Raw genomic sequence first — 21,311 nt, forward strand, 5'->3', positions numbered from 1 at the left:
GATTTTCAATGTTTTGACTTTCATTATCTCATTTGATTTTCACAACCGAAGTGATCACAAGAAAATTCTTATTTTAGAGATGTGGAAACAGAGAATTAAGAAACACACATGTCCTGATTTCATCTGGACGCTGAGTTCTGCATACACACGGCCTAGCGTTCTACCCTGAGCGCCTCGCGGTTCCCGCAGCCCCCTTCTCCACATGGACCCCAGAATTTCATTCTTACCCATCCGAAAGTTCCACCCGAAGTCTAATTGGGTTCCACCCTCTTGAGCTCTGGTTGTCGCGGGGAGGCAGGGGTTAAAACCTGTGGCCCGGGTGGCCCGTTTCCCCTCCCCAACCCCCTCGCCTCCTCCCGGCGCCGCGCCTGGGGCGTCCGTCCCGGAGACCCGCACGAGAGAGGAGGGGGAAAAAAAGTGGGCCTGTTTCTCGGGTGGCCAATCCACCGAGTCCGCGGTGCCCCAGAGGAGGCGCCAGTACGAGGCCAGTGCCAGGCCACGGCTGCCTGCTTCCCGCGGCAAAGTACAAATGCGCCCGAGCGCCGCTCCTGGCGCCCTTGGCGTGCACAGCCGGCCCGCGCTCAGCCAACCCCGCGGCCGCCGAGCCGCTGCCGCCGCCGGTACCGCCACACAGCCCGGCCCCAGGACTCCGAGGCCCGACCTCGAGCCCGCGGAGCAGGGGGCGCCGGCTGCCTGTACCTGCGTGCCCGGAACACCTCGGTGGTCCCGCGCGCCTCGCCGACGCTGCGCGCTCTCCGGACCTGTGCCCTCTCCCCTCTTTCTTCTACTGTCCTCCTTCTCACCTTCTCCTTTTCTTTTATTGCTTTTGCCTCCTGCCGAAGCTTCCTCCATCTCTTCATCTCTTTCTCTCCTTTCCCGTTCTCTTTCCACCTTCCTCTCATTCCCACCTTGGACCTCTCCTTTTCTCCTCACCACCTTCCTCTCCTCCCTTCTCTGGTTCTCCTCTGTAGCAGTACCTCTCTCTGGATCTGTGGATTGTTTTGTGACCCTGTGCCTTAGTGTCCCTTCTCTTCTCACTTTCTTCTGACTCCCCCTCCCGCTTCAGCGTGTGGCAGCCTGACCCTGGGGGAAGGAAGGATGGTTCCCGAGGGGAGGGTCCTCTCCTCCCTGCTGGGACTTGCATTGCTCTGGTTCCCTTTGGACTCCCACGCTCGAGCCCGTAAGTAGATGGGGGAGGCTGGGCAGGCAGAGAAGGGGTCCGGGGACCCTGGTGATTGGGGGACAAGTACCAAGATCTGGGACACCTACGTTTAGCAGCCATCCAGGCAGCACCTGTGCCGGGAGAGGTGGAGACTTCTCTGCAACCAATGTGAGCTTATTAGTTCCGGGGACTGTTGGCAAGACTCAGGGCCAGGGGGCTGCTGCCATGGACTTGATGATGGGAGTACTGAGGGCAGTGAGAGAGAGGGCAGGGCACTGTACTTTGGGAGAAAGAGGCTTACTGTTCCTAATAGAGAGTTTAGTATGTTTGGCTGCAAATAAGAAGTGTGATGAACACGAAAAGTCTACTGCATTTAGTAACAGCATGTTGAAAGAAATAAGAACTAACTAGGATAACTTTCCTATTTCTTTATCTCTTCTGATCATCGCAATGCTCTAGTAGGTGGGTATTATCATTTGTATTTTCCAGATGGAAAAACTTAAGCTGAGATAGAAGATGGAATTTGCTCAAGTTTACAGAGCTAGTAAGCTACCCAAAGCCAGAACTCTCTACTACCAAATCCTATGCTTTCTCTCCTGTCCCATAGTGTCTGGGAGGAGCCCTGATTTGGAGTTGTAAGACTCCAGGAGGCAGCCAGGCACAGTGAGAAAGGCCAACATCTTCATTTCACCAGCCCCACTGAATACCAGCTGGTGGGAGGCAGGTACAAAGGGCATCTTTATACCTCTAATGCCTCAGTTTCCTAATCTATAAAATGGGAGTAAAACTCTCAGGACTGTTAGGACAATTAGAGAAAATATGCAAAGCAACTAGCACAAGGCTGGTGAAAAGAAGGTTCCTGAAAAATAGTTCTCAAAGTCATGCTTTTCCATTTAGACACAGTGTGACCTCAAACCTTGGTTTCCTCACTACCTAGCAGATCCCATCCCCATTCTCTACTTTCAAATTCCTTAGAAAGGCAAAGTTTCCCTCCGTGAAAAGGGAGCTTAGTTCAAACCTCATCTGCCCAATAAACTGAGGCCAAGTAGGGACAGTGATTTGCTCCAGGCCACACAGGACAAAGCCTGAGGCTAAAACCCCAGCTTTCCAACTCCCAGCCTGGTGCTCTTTCCTCCTCATGGCTCAGTGCTCCCATCTATATCTCTCTCTCAGCATGTGACTTTCTGGAGCTGGCATGGCTGGATTTTGTTTCAGTCTTGTCTCTGCTCATGAGGGCAGGATGCATGTCTGATCATCTCAGATCTGCCAACAACATAAGACGCACAGAAGTTCTCAGTAAAAAGTAATGGGAAGAGCTCAGTTTTGAGTTCAAGTCCTGGGTTCTGTCTCTTACTGGCTGTATGACTTTTCATAAGTTCCAACTCTGAACCTCAACTTCTTCATCTGTCAAAGAGAGGTACTAATCTATAACCTGATGGGTTTGGGGAGGATTAAATGAGGGAGCATGTGTAAAGTGCACAGCACAATGTCTGGTACTCAGTAAATGTCACCTCCCCCTCCTTGAATGTTGGGGGTTTTCTACTAATACTGGCCTGTTGTGTCTTACATGAGTCAGCACAGGAAACTCTCCATGCCTCTCTGTTCCACTTGGTATCTTCTTCTTAGCCCCCGAGATAGCCTAGAATCAGACCATTGTGCAGGATTGTTCATATCTTACCCTCGTATCCTCCCATATCTTTGCTTAGGTCACACTCTTCTAGTAAACTCTCTGATACCCTGATCCATTCTGATTTCCCCTCCCCTGTGCCTTCACTGGCCTTCAGGTCAATACCTCTCAGTCCTTCCAGTATTCTATCTTCCCTTCCAAAAAACCAAAATCCAAACTCACTGCCATTAAGTTGATTCTGACTCATAGTGACTCCCCACTGGGTTTCCGAGGTGGTAAATCTTTATGGAAGTAAATTGTCCAGTCTTCCTTCCATGGAGTGGCTGGTGGGTTTGAACCACCAACCTTCTGGTTAGCAGCCAAATGCCTTAGGCACTATGCTGCCAGAGCTCCTTCCTTCTTCCCCTACAGCCTAGTAAATAGAGAGCTCTTACATGTCTTGACATACAAGAAGGAAAACTCAGAGCAGACTTGTTATAGTGAGGTAGACTGGCATTCAAAGGAAGGTGTTCAGATTCTAGGATGTCAGAAGCTGGAAGAGCCCTTGAAGAGCATCGTGTCTGCCCCTCAGTGTAGTGATCCATAGAGTTAAACTGAAACCTAGAAAGGGAACACACATCAAATTTATTGAAGAACCAGTACCAGTTGCCATCAAGTCGATTCTGACTCATGTCAATCTCGTATGCATCACAATACAAATGGGTTTTCAGTGGCTTATTTTTTGGAAATAGATCACTAGCCCCCTCTGGTTGGACTTGAACCTCCAATCCTTTGTTTAGTAGCCAAGCACATTGACCATTTGCCCCACCCAGGAACTCCTATTAAAGAACAGAGACCTGGATTCTTGTTCCCAATCTGTCACTTATTAGCTGTATGAATTGGGACAAATCACTTTTGTTCTCTGAGCCTCATTTTGTCTAGTGCTGACGATTGATGAAGCTAGAAACAGTCCTACAGTCATTTGCCAGAGTCCTATATGAAGGTCTTCATCTCAAGTTAGATGAAATCTCAAGCCTACTGTGGGTTAGAAATCTCCTAGTGACATCATAGATGTTTTCAGAAGTGGTACTAATAGATGGAAATTCTGAAGTCTGTGTGCTATCAGACCCCTGAGGCAACCCGGCCCTGCAGAATGCCAAGGGCCTGTAAGCATGGGTGGCAACTTGTTCCTCAGTTAAAGTGCAAGGTTAGTCAAAGGTTATTCTATCCTTACTCTATTTCCAGTCATAGACTGAGCCCTAATGCCAACCCAGACTGAGCTTCAACTCCAGCCACAGACTGAGCCCTAACCCTCCAACCCTGAGAACAGATTGAACCCCAGTTTCATCTGTGGGCCAGATCCTTTCCCCAGACTGGGTTCCTTACCTGGTCACTGACCAGTACTGATTCCACCTCCAGGCAGAGCAGCATATATGTGTGATGTTGGTCATTTTGTACACCCATCCCTTCTATGGGGGAAAGAACCTAAATAGTCTCTTGACTCCCTCTCCAGTGCTCTTTTCCCTGTTAGCTCATCCCTTACTAATTACCCCCACTCCCACCTCACTCCCACAATCTCCCCTTTAAGCTGTCCAGCATGCTGCTTCTTTTTCTTCTTTCTCTTCCCTCACTCCACCCAATCCTGCTTTCAAGAGAGAGTCAGTTGCCACTGTCAAAACATCAGTCCCTCTATTCTTTCGCTAAGGGTATGTATATTCTGGGAATTGAAGCTTTTGTTCCCAGGTAGAAGAATTCTAGACATCAGAACTGGGATGGGGCAGGAAAGGAGCTACTCACGGTATGATGTGGTGCAGAGAGCAAGGATGAAATCAGAAGTTCAGGTCTCCAGCCTTGGCTCTGCCACCAGCTCCCACCATGACCCAGAGTAGGTTGCCTTTCTCTGATTCTCGATTTTCCCAGCTGTAAAACAATTTGGTTGAACTCAAATAGGGGATTTTGGTGGACCATTCCAATTTTAACAGTGCATGATTCTAAGACTCTAAGATCCAAAGATTGTTGCCTTGATTTTGAGAGTCCACTCTGACCTTTGGAAAAGGGAATTGTGGTAGCATGCATCTGCAGCCTGGTACTTCTGCCCTGCCAGGAAGGAAGGGTCAGACCATCAAACCCTCAGATGCCTGGAGATTGTACCTGGAGGGTCTGGGGTAGTGGGGATCCTGCCCTACCATTCAGCTTAGTCACAAACCCATCCACCTGCCAGATGTATATGGGGGTAAAGAGGGGGAGCGCCTAGTCTGGTTCCAGGCAGGCCCTTCTCTGTGTCTTTGACGGGACATTCTGTGCCTCCTTTCTCCCACCAGTAGAGGTCTCTGCCTCACTCACTGGCTTGTAGGCTGCAGAGCGGAGCTGGGCAACAGCTGCGCAGCTGCTCCAGCTGTTGCACCTGTTCCAGGACTGGCCTCTCAAGTTCCCCCAGCCGCCGGCCACGGCGCCGGGCTCTGGGAGAGGAAACTTGCATCCTTTGGACTCCCAAAGACAAGGACTGGTGTGAGAGCAGTGCCATTGGGAGTGGGGTACAGAGATCATTTCAGGCATCCCCCTTAGGATCTCTGGGAAGGACTCTGTCTCAGAGAAGATGTCTCACAGCCTTCTTTGTCACGCATTCTTGGAGTTAGGAAGTTCTTGCTTATGTCTCACCTGAATTGTCTTGTTTGCAGTTTAAAGCCATTTCTTCTGGTCCTGTCCCTTTAGGGATGGGTGATTCTAAAAGCACCCGCCTCAGATCTGAAGATTAGCATTGTAGTTTGTCCTGGCATGAATCCAGGATCTTAACCAAGTCCTTCCCCTCTCTGAGACTCAGCTTCTACATCTGGAAAATGAAGGGACTGTCTTTTCTAAATCCCTAACCTTCTAAGATTCTATTAATCTAAGCATCTTGTTCAAGACAGACTAGAATGCAAACAGCTCCACCACTGCCCCTGTCCTTTGCCTGATAACAGAGCTACCTTTTCTGGTTTCACTGTTCTCTCCTTTGAGGCTCTTTATGCTCCTGTACGTCTGTCAAGTGCCAGATACAAAAAATCAAGTTCAGAGAAGTGAAGCCCCTTCTCCTAGTTTGCCCAGCCTGGCCACTGAAGAGCTGAGGTATTTGTTCTGATTCCCTTAAGAGGCCTCTTGAGTTGGGTGTCAGAGCCCAGAGCAGAGCTTATGTCTCAGATGGGAGCAAGTTTGTTTGTGTGAAAAAGGGACTATAAATAAATAGAGAAAGTATGGCTGTGTGGGTGTGAGGAGAGAGATATAAACGTTCTTACATTCCTATGCAGCCTGGCTCACTCAGGTTTCCTGAGTTCTTGCAGGCTGGGGACAGGCCAGACACGATTCCAGCCTCTCTCCTCTAACTCCAGCCCCTCCTGGTGCTATTTTCATGGCCTCACCCAGCCTCCCCTCCAGCCCAGAAGCTGCTTTCTAGTTGCCTTTTCTACCTCCTATTGGGAGAATTCCCAACCACACTACCCACTTCTCGCCAGCTTTCTACAAGAACTTTATCATAGTATAAGGGTTTTGAGTCAGAATGCAGGATGAACTGGGATGGGAACAGTCTAGAAGTTTTGACTTACATCATGGAATTGCTCATCTTCCTCTTACCTGCTCCAGGGTTCTGTATTCTCATACATTCTGTTGTTTGTTTTGGCAGATGGTTTGGGAGTTCAGAGGACAGGGAGCAGGACAGGGGAGGTCAAAGGCTCAGTCCTGATAGTTAGCAAGATAAAAGTGCTGAGAAGGATTTGGCTCTCCTCTCACATAATGAACTTCTCTTTTTGTTAAAGAAAGAGGTTTCCAGGAATAAAGACCATTAATCGCCTCTTCTTCCAGAACCTGTCCCTGTCCATAGGCTCCATTCTGTTATAGTTCATTCATTTTGCCAGCCTTAACTCTATGTAGGAGCTCTGGTGGCGTAGTCCCTAAGGCATTTGACTGCTAACCAGAAGGCTGGTGGTTCAAACCCACCAGGCACTCCTTGGAAGAAAGGTTGGACAATCTACTTTCGTAGTGATACTGCCTTGGAAACCCAAGGAGGGGTTTCTATGAGTCGGATCTGACTCCATGGCAGTGATTAACTTTATGTAGATGCTGCATTGAGCCCTTAAGATACTATAGTTTGTAATGAGATCTGGGCCTTGCCCTCAAGAAGCTCATGATTCGGTGAGGAAGAAGAATCCATTTAACTAGTTCTTCTCATCCAATGTGATGAGGGCTATGGTAGAGAGCGAGACTCAGTTCTTTGGGAGCTCCGAGGAAGGAGAGGCCAGTGGTCTGGAAGGTTGGGGGAGCTTCTCTGAAAGGGTAGTATCTAAACTGGCTTTAGAAAAACGAGGAGTTGGTCAAACATTAGAGATAGGGAATCACATTCTAGGCAGAGGAAACAGAAGTGGGAAGGCACAGAAGTGTAAAGGAGCCTGGTGGGGTGGTGAAGACTGAGGGATTCAGGAAGAGGAGGCCAAGCTGAAAACAGGGCCACTACAGAGTTTTGCTGGAAAAGCAGGCAGGAGTCAGCTCATGAGAGGCTGATATCTGGAATTTATCAGATAAACGTGTTGTTGTTGTTGTTGTTAGCTGCTGTAGAGTGAGCTCCAACTCATGGCGACCCTATGCATGATTGAATGAAACATTGCCTGGTCTTATGCCATCCGCATGATTGCTTACAGACCAGACCACTGTGATCCACAGGATTTAAACATAGCTCTCTGAATTCTGATTAGAGCAACTAAATCCCATCACTTTTAAGCCAGAACCAATATAGGTGAAGAGCTTTGGCTATGGCCTGTCTGGATGGACAATTCCTGTGGGGAGGGAGCCAGCACTCAGCACACCCCAGCCACTTGTAGTTTCCTGTATGAACCATGTTCACACCCACCTCTATGCCTTAGCAGTCAGCTCCCATTGCCTGAGATACCTCTCTCCTTCTTCTTTCCCTTAACTCCTTCAAGATCCAGCTCAGATGTCTTCCCAGGGAAGCCTTCCCTGAAGATCCTACGCTTACATTGTCATACCACCTGTCAAACTGTATGTATTATATCTGTCTGTCTTCATCATTAGGCTGTGAACTCATAAAGGTGGGGGCTTTGTCTTATTTAATCATATTCCAGGTCCAAGGATGTATATAAGACTTGATATATAAAAAGCTCAACAATTGAATGGCTAACAGGCAGTGATATTACTATTACTAATGATAATGGTGTTTACTGTTTATTGACTCTGATGTTGTACCATTTATTCAGGTCCAAACTTCAGTTCTGTCCTTGACTGCTCCTTCAACCTCTCCACCTGAATCCAGTCCCTCCCAAAGTCTTCCCACTCTATCTGTTGAGTGTACATCAAGTCAGTACACTTTTGCCCATTGACACTGCTTCTATCTTGGTACAGTCTACCATTATTTCAGCTGCCTCACCCTGGCCTCTCTGCATTCTTGCCTTTCAATTGATTCTCTAGTCTTACCGCTGCAGTCATGATTCTAAAATGCAAACCTGATCATATAACTGACCAATATTAAAGCTTTTCCATGACTTGATCTCCAGACTCATAAGGCCCTTTGTGACCCTTGGCCTCTCTCAAGCCTGGTCTCTTGCCTCTTACTTCTATGAAGCCATACCAGCTCCATGAGCAGGGGTCTGAGCTTGATGTTTATGTCCTAATAGGTGCCTGGGGACTGCAACCTAGAATTCTGGGAGTAAAGGAAATACCATAGCGAATAGATTGGTAAGGAAGTTTGGGGTCAGCATTTAGATCTGTTTTTTTGTTTTTACCTACTACTTAATTGAACATGCAATATGTATCAGGCACTAAGCATGTTACATACATCTTCTGATTTAATTTCACAATAATCCCAAAAGATAGAGTTTATTACTAGTCATATTTAACAGATGTCGAAACTGAGGCCTGGAATGGTTAAGTAATGTGCCCAAACTGTGAATAAAAGCAAAAGCCACAATTTGCACCTTGGCTATCTGACTCTAAAGCCAGGGTCTTAATCACTGTATATATATATCCACTGAGTGTGGGGTTTTGACAGATATGAGTCCTATCCAACTTTAATTCTTTCTCTGCCTCTCTAAGGCCTGAACCAGGGCCAATTGTCCTTCCCAAACTAAAATTTCCCCACTACAGTCTTTGTCCTGAGTTAGACATCAGAGCCAGGTGGTGTTGACTGCAGGAGACCTTTGAGAGAAGGCACACATGACCTTGTGTTGGGAAGGGAAATATGGGTACAGGTGGAAAGGAGAATCCTGAAGGGATGAGATATGGGATGGGGAAGGGAGAAGAAGTAGGGCAGGCCTGAAGCATAGACAAGAGTTGAGAGGCCACTTTGGAGGGTCCAAAGGGGTATATAAGAAGGGAGGGAGATGGGAGAGACAAGCATTGCCTCTTTCACAGTGTCACTCAGGATTGGCCCCACTAGCTCCCTAAACCTCACCCTAATCCACCTTAGAGCCCCCTAACAGCCTGAAATGTTAAAGGACCATCAAAACATCATGGAATCTTGGAATGGTCAAATCTCTTAACCACAAAATCATTGAATTCTAGAAGCTAAAGAATTGTAGGCTCTTCGAAACACAAAATTCTCAAATCCTAAACCTTAAAAAACCTGGAACTTTGGAATCTTAGCTTCTTTAGATCATGAATTCACAAACTATCTAAACAGAAACCCTCTGAAGAGCATAAGGTTATAAGGCCTCTTATTTTGCAGCTGGGAAACTGAGGTTCAGAGAGGGAACCAAGAGTCTTCCCCGATGTCACTCAGTGAATTCATGGCATAAGGAACTAGAACTTATTCCACCAGCCATGTGCAAGGATTGGGGCCAGTGCCAGGACCGCAGGAACTGAGGAGGCCTGTCGCCTGGCAGCCCTTCCTGCCCTCCTGGTTTTGGCATGGCCTTGGACACTCACCTCTCTAAAGGGAGTGGGAGCTCCAGGCCATGCCACCCTTCCTTGTGCCTCTCACCTTAGAGGGTGGGGTGGGGTGGGGATTGTGGTGGGCAGGAGGCCTCCTGGCCTTAGGGACAGCCTGCCAGGTCCCCCACATTCTCAGCCTCTGCCAGGCCTATTGGAGGGGGGAGGGGACCTCCTGGTCTGGGCACTGGCTGAGACATTCTCTCTGTCTTCATGCTCAGAGCAGGCAGCAGGGATGGGGTGCCAATTGGCATAGGGGTGCCAGAGCTACAAGGCTGCCGCAAGGAAGGTAGGTCAGGGTTTCTTCAGTAACTGGGCTGAGAAGGAAGGCTGAGGCAGTGTTGCAATCAGCCCCCTCTGTAGTGGGGGGAAGGGAGGAGGAAGAAAGACATTATTCACTCCTTGGAGAGTTGGGCTGGCTCTGAAAAGCACCCCAGCTGGGCCTGTGTCCCACCCTCTCTGCCAGCAGCAGCTAAGAGATAAACACAGCTCATTTGATATGGGCCAGCCGGGACCTTGCTGGAAATGGGATCTTCTGTCTAATCCCGCCCCCTCCCACTGAACTTCGGGGGGCTAGGAGAGGGAACTAAGCCATGTGTTCCTGTGGTCCTCACGGCCATCAAAGTGCAGACTCTGAAGGCATCATTACCATGGCCTCAAGTCTTTGTTCTGGGAGACCCAAAAGGGTAGAGCAGGGGCAGTATGGAGAGCCAGAGGGAGGCAAATTTAAGGAATTTGACTGCTAACCAGAAGGCTGGTGGTTCAAACCTTCGAGCCACTCCTTGGAAGGCAGGTTGGGCGATCTACTTCCTCAGTGATACCACCTCAGAAACCCAAAGAGGGCTTGCTATGAGTCAGGTGCAACTTGAGGGCAGTGAGTTTGGTTGTTTGGTTTATAGAGAAAACTTTCTAGCAGTTGGAAGTGTCCCATAAGCTCCTCTTCCCAAGAACTGTATGCTCAGGGGCTGAGTTCTGGCCCACTCCTCAAAACCGACTGGGAGGGAATTGCTCATTGGGTGTGAACCCTTCCAACTAGTTCTGCTTCGAATGCTCTGAGATTCTATGAGTTTCAAAGTCTCAGATAATGTGATTCAGAAAGTGTGAGAACCAATATTTTCAAGATCTTTGACTCTAGAATGTGGCATAAAAGGCAACTTCTAGATTCTAGAACAGTAAGGGCCTAAAAAAAAGAAACTCAAAGCCATGGAGTCAGATCTGACTCATAGCGACCCTTCCTTGGGTTTCTGAGGTGGTATCACTATGGAAGTAGATTGCCCAACCTTCCTTCCGAGGAATGGTTGGTGGATTTGAACGCCAGCCTTCTGGTTAGCAGTCAAATGCCTTAGGCACTACACCACCAGAGCTCCCAGTAAGGGCCTAGAAAAAAAAAATAGGGAATGGGGCATGGTGGCCAGTGGAGCAGAGAGAAAAGAAGGAACTTGAGCCTTTAGTCCCTGAGACTGGGTGAAAAAAGTCATAGGTGGGAGGTGAATTGCAAGGAACTCAACTTTGGAGCTGGGGTTCTAGGTTTAAATCACCAGCTGGGTGGCCTTAGGCAAGTCACTTAGTCTCTGTGAAGCCTCAGTTTTCTCATCTAGTTTTATAATAATTATAATACTGCAAGACAGATATTGTCATCTATTCTAATTTTTAGTGTGGTTGTGATTGTTAGCATAATTATCAGTATCATTATCATAGCATGCATGTGAGAGCTGGACAATGAATAAGGAAGACCAAAGAAGAGTTGATGCTTTTGAGTTGTGGTGCTGGCAAAGAATGCTGAAAGTACTGTGGACTGCTAAAAGAACTAACAGATCTGTCCTGGAGGAAGTGCAGCCAGAATGCTCCTTGGAAGCGAGAATGGCCAGACTTCGTCTCACATATTTTGGTCATGTTGTCAGAAGGGACCATTCCCTGGAGAAGGATGTCATGCTTGGTAGGGTGGAGGGTCGACGAAAGAGGGGGAGGCCTTCAACGAGATGGATTGACACGGTGGCTGCAATGATGGTCTCAAGTATAGCAGGGATCATGGAGCTGGTGCAGGATTGGACAGTGTTTCATTCTGCTGTGCATGGGGTCGCTATGAGTCAGAAACGACTCGACGGCACCTAACAACAACAACAATAGTATCATTCAGGTACTGGGTTGAGTAAGCACTTTACAAAACCCAAACCATACCCACTACCATCAAGTCAATTCTGACTCATAGCAACCCTATAGGACTGTGTAGAACTGTCCCATAGGGTTTCCAAGGCTGTAAATCTTTACAGAAGCAGACTGCTTCATTTTTCTTCCACAGAGTGGCTAATATGTTATATACTGACAACTGATATGCAAATTACAAAAAAGTAACCTCATTGATGTGCCAGTCACTAATCACAATAGTAGCAATGACCATTTTTAAGGATAGATTAGAGTAAGTTTTTTGATAACCTTTTACTAGGCAGTGCTTTGTTTGCACAATTCAAGCACTTTCCATTTCAGCTTCCTGAGATATAGGGACGTAACATAGTATGAAAGTAGGAAACCAGTTGTCAATGGCTTTATTCAAAAGGTATGTGACATGAAAACAATTAGTCCAAGGGATTGGTAGACTATGTGATCCTCAGCCCATGTGACCATGAGACCAGAAGAACTAGATGGTGCCCAGCTACCACTGTCAACCACCCGGAGATGGATCGATCGGTCAGGAGATCCTGGATAGAGTGGGAGAACAATGTGGAACAAAACTCAAAATCATAAAAAAAAAAAAAAAAGACCAGGTTTGCTGGCCTGATAGAGCCTGGTGAGACCCCTGAGACCATGGTTGCTAGTTATTCTTCAGGTCTAGAACTGAACTCAGTCCTGTGACTTCTAGACAAACAATAGACAGGCATATGGTGTGAACATTTACACCATGTAGATACACTCCTTGGAGCAACTGGTCATCAATCATGGGAGAGCAGAAAGGCAGTGTTTGTACAGGGAGACAGCTGGGGGTAAGGGAAGGGCACGGGAGGGAAAGACACAGGGAAGAGATAATTATGGGGAAGAAGTGGGAAGAGAGTTGTTACGTTCTGGAGAATTGCAGTCAATGTCATGAAACAAAATGTGTATGACTGCTGTATGGAAAATGAATTTGCTCTGTAAGGTTTCACCAAATCACAATAAAACATTTTTTAAAAATGGTATGTGACAAGACCCAGAGAGGGTTGGGGTGGATGGGGAGGTAGAGTTTGGAAATATAGTAAAGAAAGACAGACAAAGGAAAAGAAAACGAGTGTGCATGTGTGGGTGGAAGGAGCACTGGACCAAGAGTCAGGAGACTTAGGCTGTCATCCCTGTTTGGTGACTGACTTGCTATGTGGCCTTAGCAGTATTATTTATTCTCTCTGGGCCTTAGATTATTCATCTAATCACAATAACTCACATTTATACCACAATTTAAATCTGTAAAGCACTTTCACTGCTTGATCCCCTAACGGCCCAGTGAGTTGTTTGCTGTCGAGTCGGACCCAACTCATAGCGACCCCTCCTTGGGTTTCCGAGGTAATATGACTATGGAAGTAGATTGCTCAACCTTACTTTTGAGGAGTGGCTGGTGGGTTTGAACCACCAGCCTTCTGGTTAGCAGTCAAGTGCCTTAGGCACTATGCTACCAGAGCTCCCAATGGCCGAGTGAGATAGGTGTTAGTTAAATCATTATTCTCCACCTCACAGATGAGGAGATTGAAGCTCAGAGAGGGACAGAGGTGTCACACAGCAAGTGTGTGGTCAAGCTATGATTCAAACTCAGATGTTCTGATGCCCTGACCAGAAGAGCATGAACAGCAGATTCCCTTGTGCCAAGGTGACACAAATGATATCCTTCACAGAGCCAGAAAGAAAGAAAGTGAAGCAAGGTCTTTGGGCTGAAGCCTCCTGGGACTAACCTAGCACTCATGGTTTTTCAGGTCCAGATATGTTTTGCCTTTTCCATGGGAAGAGATATTCCCCTGGTGAGAGCTGGCACCCCTACTTGGAGCCACAGGGCCTGATGTACTGCCTGCGCTGTACCTGCTCCAAGGTAGGTTCCTCTGGCCACCTGAGTCACATATGGCTGGGAGACATGAAGAGAAGTCATTACAGAGGGAGGGAGGGCAGTCAGAAGCTCTGGAGGTCAGGGGCACTCTAGAACCAAGTTCTCTAGAATCATGCTGTCAGCTACAGCAAAGGGACTTGGGGTAAGCCACTTCACTAATAAGAATTCAGTACATAGGAGTACATCTCCCAGAAATAAGTCATATATCATGCCAGTGGCTGGACAGGGATGAAGATCTGGGTCTCCCATCTCTCATCCCATCCTACCTTCCACTTTGAGCTGGTCTCAGCCTCCCTGCCTCCTGTGCACTGGAGTGGACCTTACTTCTCATTCCTTGCTTTTCATGTACTATTTTCCAGCCACTTCTCCTGCCACTCTGCCTTAGGATGCCTTCTCCCAACCCCACTAGTCCAAACAGTTATTCCTTAAGTCTTCATCTAATCCCACCTCCATCAGTAAGTCTTAGGTGATTCCTCAGCCGGAAGTGCTTTCTTCTTTCGGGCTTGCATATACGTTTCTCTGTCTCTTTCTGCTTGTATATATGGTCACCACATTGGCTGTGTCCATGAATTAGTGCCCCTCCTAGACTGAGTTCCTGAGAACAGGTCTTCCTGGCCCTCACTCATGCCCATCATGGTGCCCTGCTGAAAGCTGAAGGCAAAGACCATGTCTTTTGTACCTAGCATCTTCCATAGTGCCTTGCCTTGTGAGGTAAATGAGACTTCTGTGTGGCCCAGAATTCTCAGGTCAGGTATGAGACTGGAGGGGTAGAAAAGAAGGAAGTGACCTTCGGATGTTTGAAAAACCTTGACTTTAGCCTGAGGCCCAGCCTGGTTGGTAGGAAGTCCTCAGCTGTCTCAGACCATGGGTTGGTGCTTGAAGCTCCCAACTGGAGCCCGACCCTTAGCCTTGGCTCTTTCCTTGCACAAAGCCAAGAGAGGAATGCAGATGGCCTATAAGGGCCTCTTTTGCTAAAACAAAGTAAAAATCCTCTGAGGTGGGAGCAGAGAAGCACCCTGAGGAGACACTCACCCTGACCACTGGCATCTCACTCTTCTTGGGGTCTTTCCCTGTGATTCTCCACTGCTTCTACCATGTTGGCCCCCAAGTAGAACTCTGACTCAAACAGGGACATAACCTTCCCACTATTGCCTTCCCTTGGCTTTCCTTAGCACATCAACCTTCTCAGAAATAAATTAGCCAGAGAACAGAAAGGAAACCATAACAGAAAATTCAAGACATAGCACATGATCCAGTTGACAAAGTCCAAGTTTTGTGACCCACTGAAGCTAACTCATTTCTCCTTTCCCCAGAGTTCACACACACAATTTTTGTCCTCAACTGAAAGGCTTGTTGCCAATATCTCCAAAATACCCTAAATCCCTCTATTGTGACTGCTCCCCCTAATCTAAACCACCTTTATCTCTCACCTGGGTTGCTACATGAGCCTCCTAATTGGTCTCCCTATTCACCCTTCTAAATACATTCTCCATATAACAGCCAGAGGTTTTTTTTTTTTTTTTTTTCCCTGAACATGAAACAGACCATGCCATTCCTCTCATAAAAGCCTCCAATAGCCTCTTAAAGCCAAATTCAAAGTCCTTGCTACAAGGCATTGAGTGATATGGCTTCTTCCTTATTTGCCAACCTCATTTCATATTTGTTCCAGCCACTCTGGCCTTTCAGTTCTTCCAGCATTTCAAACTCATTCCCACTCGAGGACTTTGCAGTTGTTGTTCCCTCTGCCCAGAATGCTTTTCCCAGGATCTTCTCATGAGTGGCTCCTTGACATCTCGCAGTTCGTAACGTAAATGTTACCTCTTTAGGAGGTCTTTCCCAGAAGCTGTTTCTAAAATAGTCTAACCTTGTCAACGCAATCTCATTACCCTGTTTCATTAGTATCATGAACTTAATATCTAAAGTTATCTTGTTCCTTTACTTGTTTATTTTTTTGTAGTCTATCTCCCACTGTTAGGATATAAGCTCCATGAGAGCACAAATCTTATCAGTCTTATTCACTGCTTTCTCTCTGGTGCTCAGAGAAGGCTGGGTATCCTAGGCATGTAGTAAATATTGAGTGAATGAATGAGTCCACATTCCATCCACCAGAAGCAGCTCCAAAACCAAACCAAACCAAACTTAGTGCTGTCGAATCTGACCCGACTCATAGTGACCCCTCCTTGGGTTTCCCAGGTGGTATCACTATGGATAGTACATTGCCCCATCTTCCTTCCAAGGAGTGGCTGGTGAGTTTGAATCACCAGCCTTCTGGTTACCAGTCAAATGCCTTAGGCACTATGCTACCAGACCTCCTAGAAGTAGCTCAGCATCATGGAAAATACATGGACCCCAGTGACACTGCTTATCAGCTGTGTGACCTTAGGCAATTTACTTAGCCTCCTGGAGCCTCTTTTTGCATTTGTAAAATATGGATAACAGAACCTACTTCTAGGGTTGTCGCAAAGACGAAGGGAAATGATATATTTATAAATAATGTCCCTACATAGTAGGCACTCAATAAATGGTAGCTATGACTTTTCTGAGAGGTACCCTTCAGCTGCAAAGGGCTTTATCACATGACTGGCAGGCCTCCAGCCTTGTCCTGTTACACTTTCAGCTCCAAGCCTGTCTCATCTTATTTCTTGCTGCAGAGTTGCTAATCATCTCCATCCTTGGCTCGTTCAAGGCTAGAATCAAGAGAGAAGGTCAAACTCTTAGGCCACAGAGTCCCTTCCACTGCATCTCAGTTTCTCATCTGAGGGACTCCATTCATTCTCTAGACTAGACCGTGATCCTCATAACAGGGGGAAGTGCAAGATGTGTGAAGCCAGAGGAGGAGGCAAAAAACTGTCTGGTGGATATAGCAGAGCTGACAAGGGACAAGGTTGTAGTCACTTCTTGGTCACATCCAGCTACCCAGAGGGACCGAGTAGTTGAACCTGTGGGCTTGGGACCATAGTCACAGGGGACATTGAGCTCAATTGGCATAACATACTGCACAAAACATTGTTCCACCTCCTACTTTGTCGAGTAGCGACTGGGATCTTAAAAGCTTGCAAGCAGCCATCTAGATGCAACTATGGGTCTCTCCTCGTCCAGAGCAAAGAATGAAGAAAACCAAAGATTCATGGAAACAATTAGTCCTCACAACTAGTACACCATGAGATCCTCAGCCTATATGAATATGAGACCAGAAGAACTAGATGGTGCCAGGCTACCACAGTCAACCACTCGGAGGGGGATCTATGTAGAAGATCTTGATACAGAGGGAGAACAATGTGGAGCAAAACTCAAAATCATTTGGGGAAAAAAAAAAAAAAAAAAAGGGACCAGTTTAGCTGGTCTGATAGAGTGTGGTGGAACCACTGAGACTATGGTCCCTAGCTGCCCTTCAGGTCTGAAATTGAACTCATACCTGTGGCTTCCAGCCAAACAAAAGACAGGCATATGAGTTGAACATTTACCTGAGGTAGGTACACTCCTTGGAGAGAACAATCATGGGAGAAAGAAGGGCTGTTTATGCACAGGGAGTCAGCTCAGGGGGGCAGGAGTGCATGGAGGGATGCACACAGGGAAGAGGTAACTATCGGGAGGAAGTGGAAGGGGAGCTGTTGCATTGGGGTAAATCGTAGTCAATGTCATGAGACAATGTGTGTGTGAACTGCTGTATGGAAAGTGTATTTGCTCTGTAAACTTTCACCCAAATCACAATTAAAAAAACAAAAAACAACTGCCTGGCAAATTGGGAAACATTCCTAAAGGGGTTGTGGCCTCTCTCTCTCAGATTCTGTTTCTGCTCATCTCGCTGTGTATATGTTTCTCTGCCTCATTCTTTGCTTGTACTTGAAAAAGCTAAAGAACTTGGGACCATGAATGGGTTTGCCCTTCTCTGATGGTAGCTGAAGGATGCAAATGAGTGGGCCAAGCAAGATCTCCTTTGTGGGCAGGGAAAGGGGAAAGCTTGGAGACGTTTGAGTTCATTGTTTTAATCCTGTCACAGAGTAGTGGTGAGCAGTTGGAGTGATAGTTTTGAGAGAGGGCAGGTAAGAGTGGAAGGCAATGGCTCTTTGGAACTGACCCCTCTGTCCCTTTCAGAGTGCCCATGTGAGTTGTTACCGCCTCCACTGCCCACCTGTCCACTGCCCCCAGCCTGTGACTGAGCCACAGCAGTGCTGTCCCAGGTGTGTGGGTAAGTAGACTTACTCCTCCCCTTTCTCCAGCTTCTTTATCTCACTCCCAATACAGTGGCTTTGGCTGAGGAGCCTCCTGGAACGAGAGGAGCAGTCTCTAACCCCCTCAGAGGTGTGGAGACACAAAGATGCTCAAGAAAAACAAACAAACATCCTGGAGAGCTGGAGTAGAGGCAACCTTCTAATTCTTAAATAGATGTGCATCGCAGGAGGAGGGAGAAAATGTGAAAGGTGGCTGAAAGAAATAGGGGCTTCTTGACTTGTTAATGGGCATACTTGTGCTCCAGTCTCTCTTGAGCTGGCCTGAGCTGGAGGGAGCAGACATGCTCTCTGGAACTGGAGGTGAGTTGGCTTGGACTGGGAGCCCTGTAGAGAGACTGCCAGGGGATTTTCACCCTGGGCTGAGAATGACCAAGGAATTGCAGTAGAGGTACCCTGAGATTCCTCCCAGTGCTAAGATTCTGGGATTCTCTGGGTCTTGATGCGCAATGTCTATGATTCCATTATTTTAAGATTCTAAGAGCCTCTGAGACTGGGATTCTAGGAAGTAGAGGTATGGGAGGAGAGGTGGCTTGAGAAGAAACTGATGTATCACATAAATGGCCAGTGAGGATCAGCCAGTGGGGAGGCAGATTTAGAAGAAGGAATAAATGTTGAGAGAAGGTGATGAAAAGGGGGGGTTCCTGAGATTTGCCTCAACTCTTGGCTCTGAAACTAGGAATCTCCTGGTGATTTGATGACCTGCATGGAGTTTACGTGTGGAAGGGCTCATTTTTCTAAGTGAGATCCCAGTGGTTCATACAGATTCCTGGCTCTGGGTTTCCTTAGGGAGCAGAGCCTCTGAGCTTTATCTTGCTTAGGAAGGGGACATCTCACCTCCCCCATGTCTGAGGCTATCTCTAAGGTGCCCTTACCTCTCCTTGCCCACTTTGGGACTTCCTCCTCGATGCCTTGAACCAGGCCTCTTTTTCCTCGAATGCTCTTCACTCTCTCTCTTTCCATAATCTGTCCCTTTACTTGCTTCTATTTACTTCTTGTTCAAGACTCAGCTCAGCTATCAGCCCCTTCAGGAAGTGTGCCCTGACCCCCCTCCCATCCAGCTGAGTTAGGGGCTCCTCCTTTGTGCTGCCACAACTTCTGTGCTTCTTTCTTCCCTAGCCCTTACTGTACTACAGTGTAATTGATTGTGACTTGTCTCTCTACCCAATGAGATTATGAGTGTCTTGATGGTGGGGGCTGAATCTTATGCATCACTCCATTCCCAGTGCCTAGCATGGTACTTGGTACAGAGAAGGCGCTTATTAACAGTGTTGAATGAATGAATGAGCCTCAGATCTGCAGTTCTTTCAGGGCTAGAGGCTTACTCCTCTCCCCTACAGGAGGAAGACTGACTGATTGGTGGGTGATGAGGAGGAGGGTTGTGGTGACCAATGAGTAAAAGGAGCTTACATCAAGCACAGGGACAGTCTAGAGCAACCCAGCTAACTCCACTAAAATGTAATTCCAAGAGGGCAGGGACTTTGTATTGTTCATGCCTGTCTCTCCAGTGCCTAGCACAGTGCATGGCACTGGGAAGTACTCCATGAGCACTTACTGAACGATGAATGAACTCACTCAGACTTCTGGCCTTTCCTTTTTACTAGTCAGGGCCATCTCAGACACTGAAGGGCTGAAAGACCATAGTGAGGAACGTTGGGAGGGAATGGCATGGTCAGGTAAAGGTATCAGCAGGACCTCTTGGTTTGCTGAAATGGGGAATGGTTGGGAAGGCTAAGACTCAAAACCAAACCAAACTCACTGCCATTGAGTCAATTTGAGTCATAGCGACCCCTCCTTGGGTTTCCAAGGCAGTATCTCTACAGAAATAGATTGCCCAATCTTTCTTCCGAGGAGTGGCTGGTGGGTTTGAACTGCCAGCCTTCTGGTTAGCAGTCAAATGCTTTAGGCACAACACCACCAGGCTAAGACTAGAACTCACTTAAAATGCCAAGATGGGCTAAAATGTAAAATCTTCAGAAAAGTTGCTTGGTTAATTCTAGCAAAGCTCTTAGATTCATATGAAACTGCATTTTCTTCTTCCTGCTCCTCTCCACTTGCAGAACCTCATACTCCCTCTGGACTCCGGGCCCCCCCAAAGTCCTGCCAGCACAATGGGACCATGTACCAACATGGAGAGACCTTCAGTGCCCGTGAGCTGTTCCCCTCCCGCCTGCCCAACCAGTGTGTCCTCTGCAGCTGCACAGTAAGAGCTTCAACTTTCCCTTTAGCCCAAGGCCGTCGTCCATGATAATGTAGATTGGGGGAAATGTGTTCCCCCTGGTTATGGGCAAAGTGAGAATAAATAGGCTCACGGGAAAGGGAACATCCAACAGCTAGGGTTTGATGTGTCCTGCCCCTAGCTCAGTCAGGTAACCCTCCTCTGGGCCCCTACACCCTCTTGAATTTCTTGTGTTACATCCCTGGTCATCTTGCCCATTTCTGTTTCCCTCACTACACTCTGCACTCATTGAAGGAAGGGAACATACCCCATTCATTTCTGTATTCTCTGCTGCTTCCAGGCCAGGCCCTGGCATACAGAGAATGCCTGTAATGATTGTGGAATGAATGAATTAATGAGTGAATGAATGAGTGAAAGAGTGAGTGATTAATTACCAGTCTTGGGGCCTAGAGCCGGAGCCAGACTAATTTGTAACAAAAACAACTTAATCTGAAGCTTCTTAAACTCCCCATTTGTGGTCAGTGTTGGGCCTGGGGCCAGGCAGGGTTCACTTTGCTATTATCAGGGGACAGACACTGAAGCCAAGCAAGCTCTAATCAGGAAAATCTTCACTCTCCTTATTGGAAGGTTCCAGGCATAGCTCAGCTGCAGGTTTGCCAGTGTTTTTCACCTTGTCATTCCTACCTTCCCTCTGGACTTAGCTCCTCATCTGTGCATTGGCAGTAGAGATTCCTGCCCTTTCAGTTTCCTTACACTCTGATCATCAAACTTCTCTGGCTCTCAGTTCATCTGAGTGCATAAAGGACCACTAATGTCCTCTCTGTTTAAAATAATCATTTGATTTAGCAGTGATATTAGGGTATCACGCCTAGACTAGGTATTGTCGTTACCTAGTGCCATTCTCACAAGAATATACCACAAATGGGATGGCTTGAAGAAACAGGAACTTATTCTCTTACAGTTTGGCGGCTTTAGCCTGAGTTCAAAGTGCCAGGCTCTAGGAGCTAGGTGAAAGCCCCTCAACCTTGGGCTTCAGCTCTGCCTTCTGCTCCCGGCCCACTGAAGCTGGAGGCTTTTCTTCATTCAGACAGCTGCTGGCTGCTCAGACTGACAAGCCCAAGGTTGACAAGTGAAAAGGCACAGTCCTGATGTTATCAAACCACACA

At 47.3% G+C, this 21,311-nt stretch overlaps 1 protein-coding gene across 1 annotated transcript in view; it reads left to right on the forward strand.

The window, feature by feature from the left end:
• The first annotated feature begins 1,098 nt into the window (after positions 1-1,098).
• The window catches only part of CHRDL2 (chordin like 2), a 37,104-nt gene continuing 16,891 nt past the window's right edge, over positions 1,099-21,311 (forward strand). The window contains exons 1-4 of the mRNA XM_007940940.2: positions 1,099-1,180; positions 13,610-13,722; positions 17,833-17,926; positions 20,027-20,169. Coding sequence (XP_007939131.1) covers positions 1,099-1,180; positions 13,610-13,722; positions 17,833-17,926; positions 20,027-20,169 — 432 coding nt within the window. The remainder of the gene's footprint in view (positions 1,181-13,609; positions 13,723-17,832; positions 17,927-20,026; positions 20,170-21,311) is intronic.

This window comes from Orycteropus afer, unplaced genomic scaffold, assembly GCF_000298275.1.
Source record: "Orycteropus afer afer isolate SDZICR_OR568_19922 unplaced genomic scaffold, OryAfe1.0 scaffold00074, whole genome shotgun sequence".
NCBI lineage: Eukaryota > Metazoa > Chordata > Mammalia > Tubulidentata > Orycteropodidae > Orycteropus > Orycteropus afer.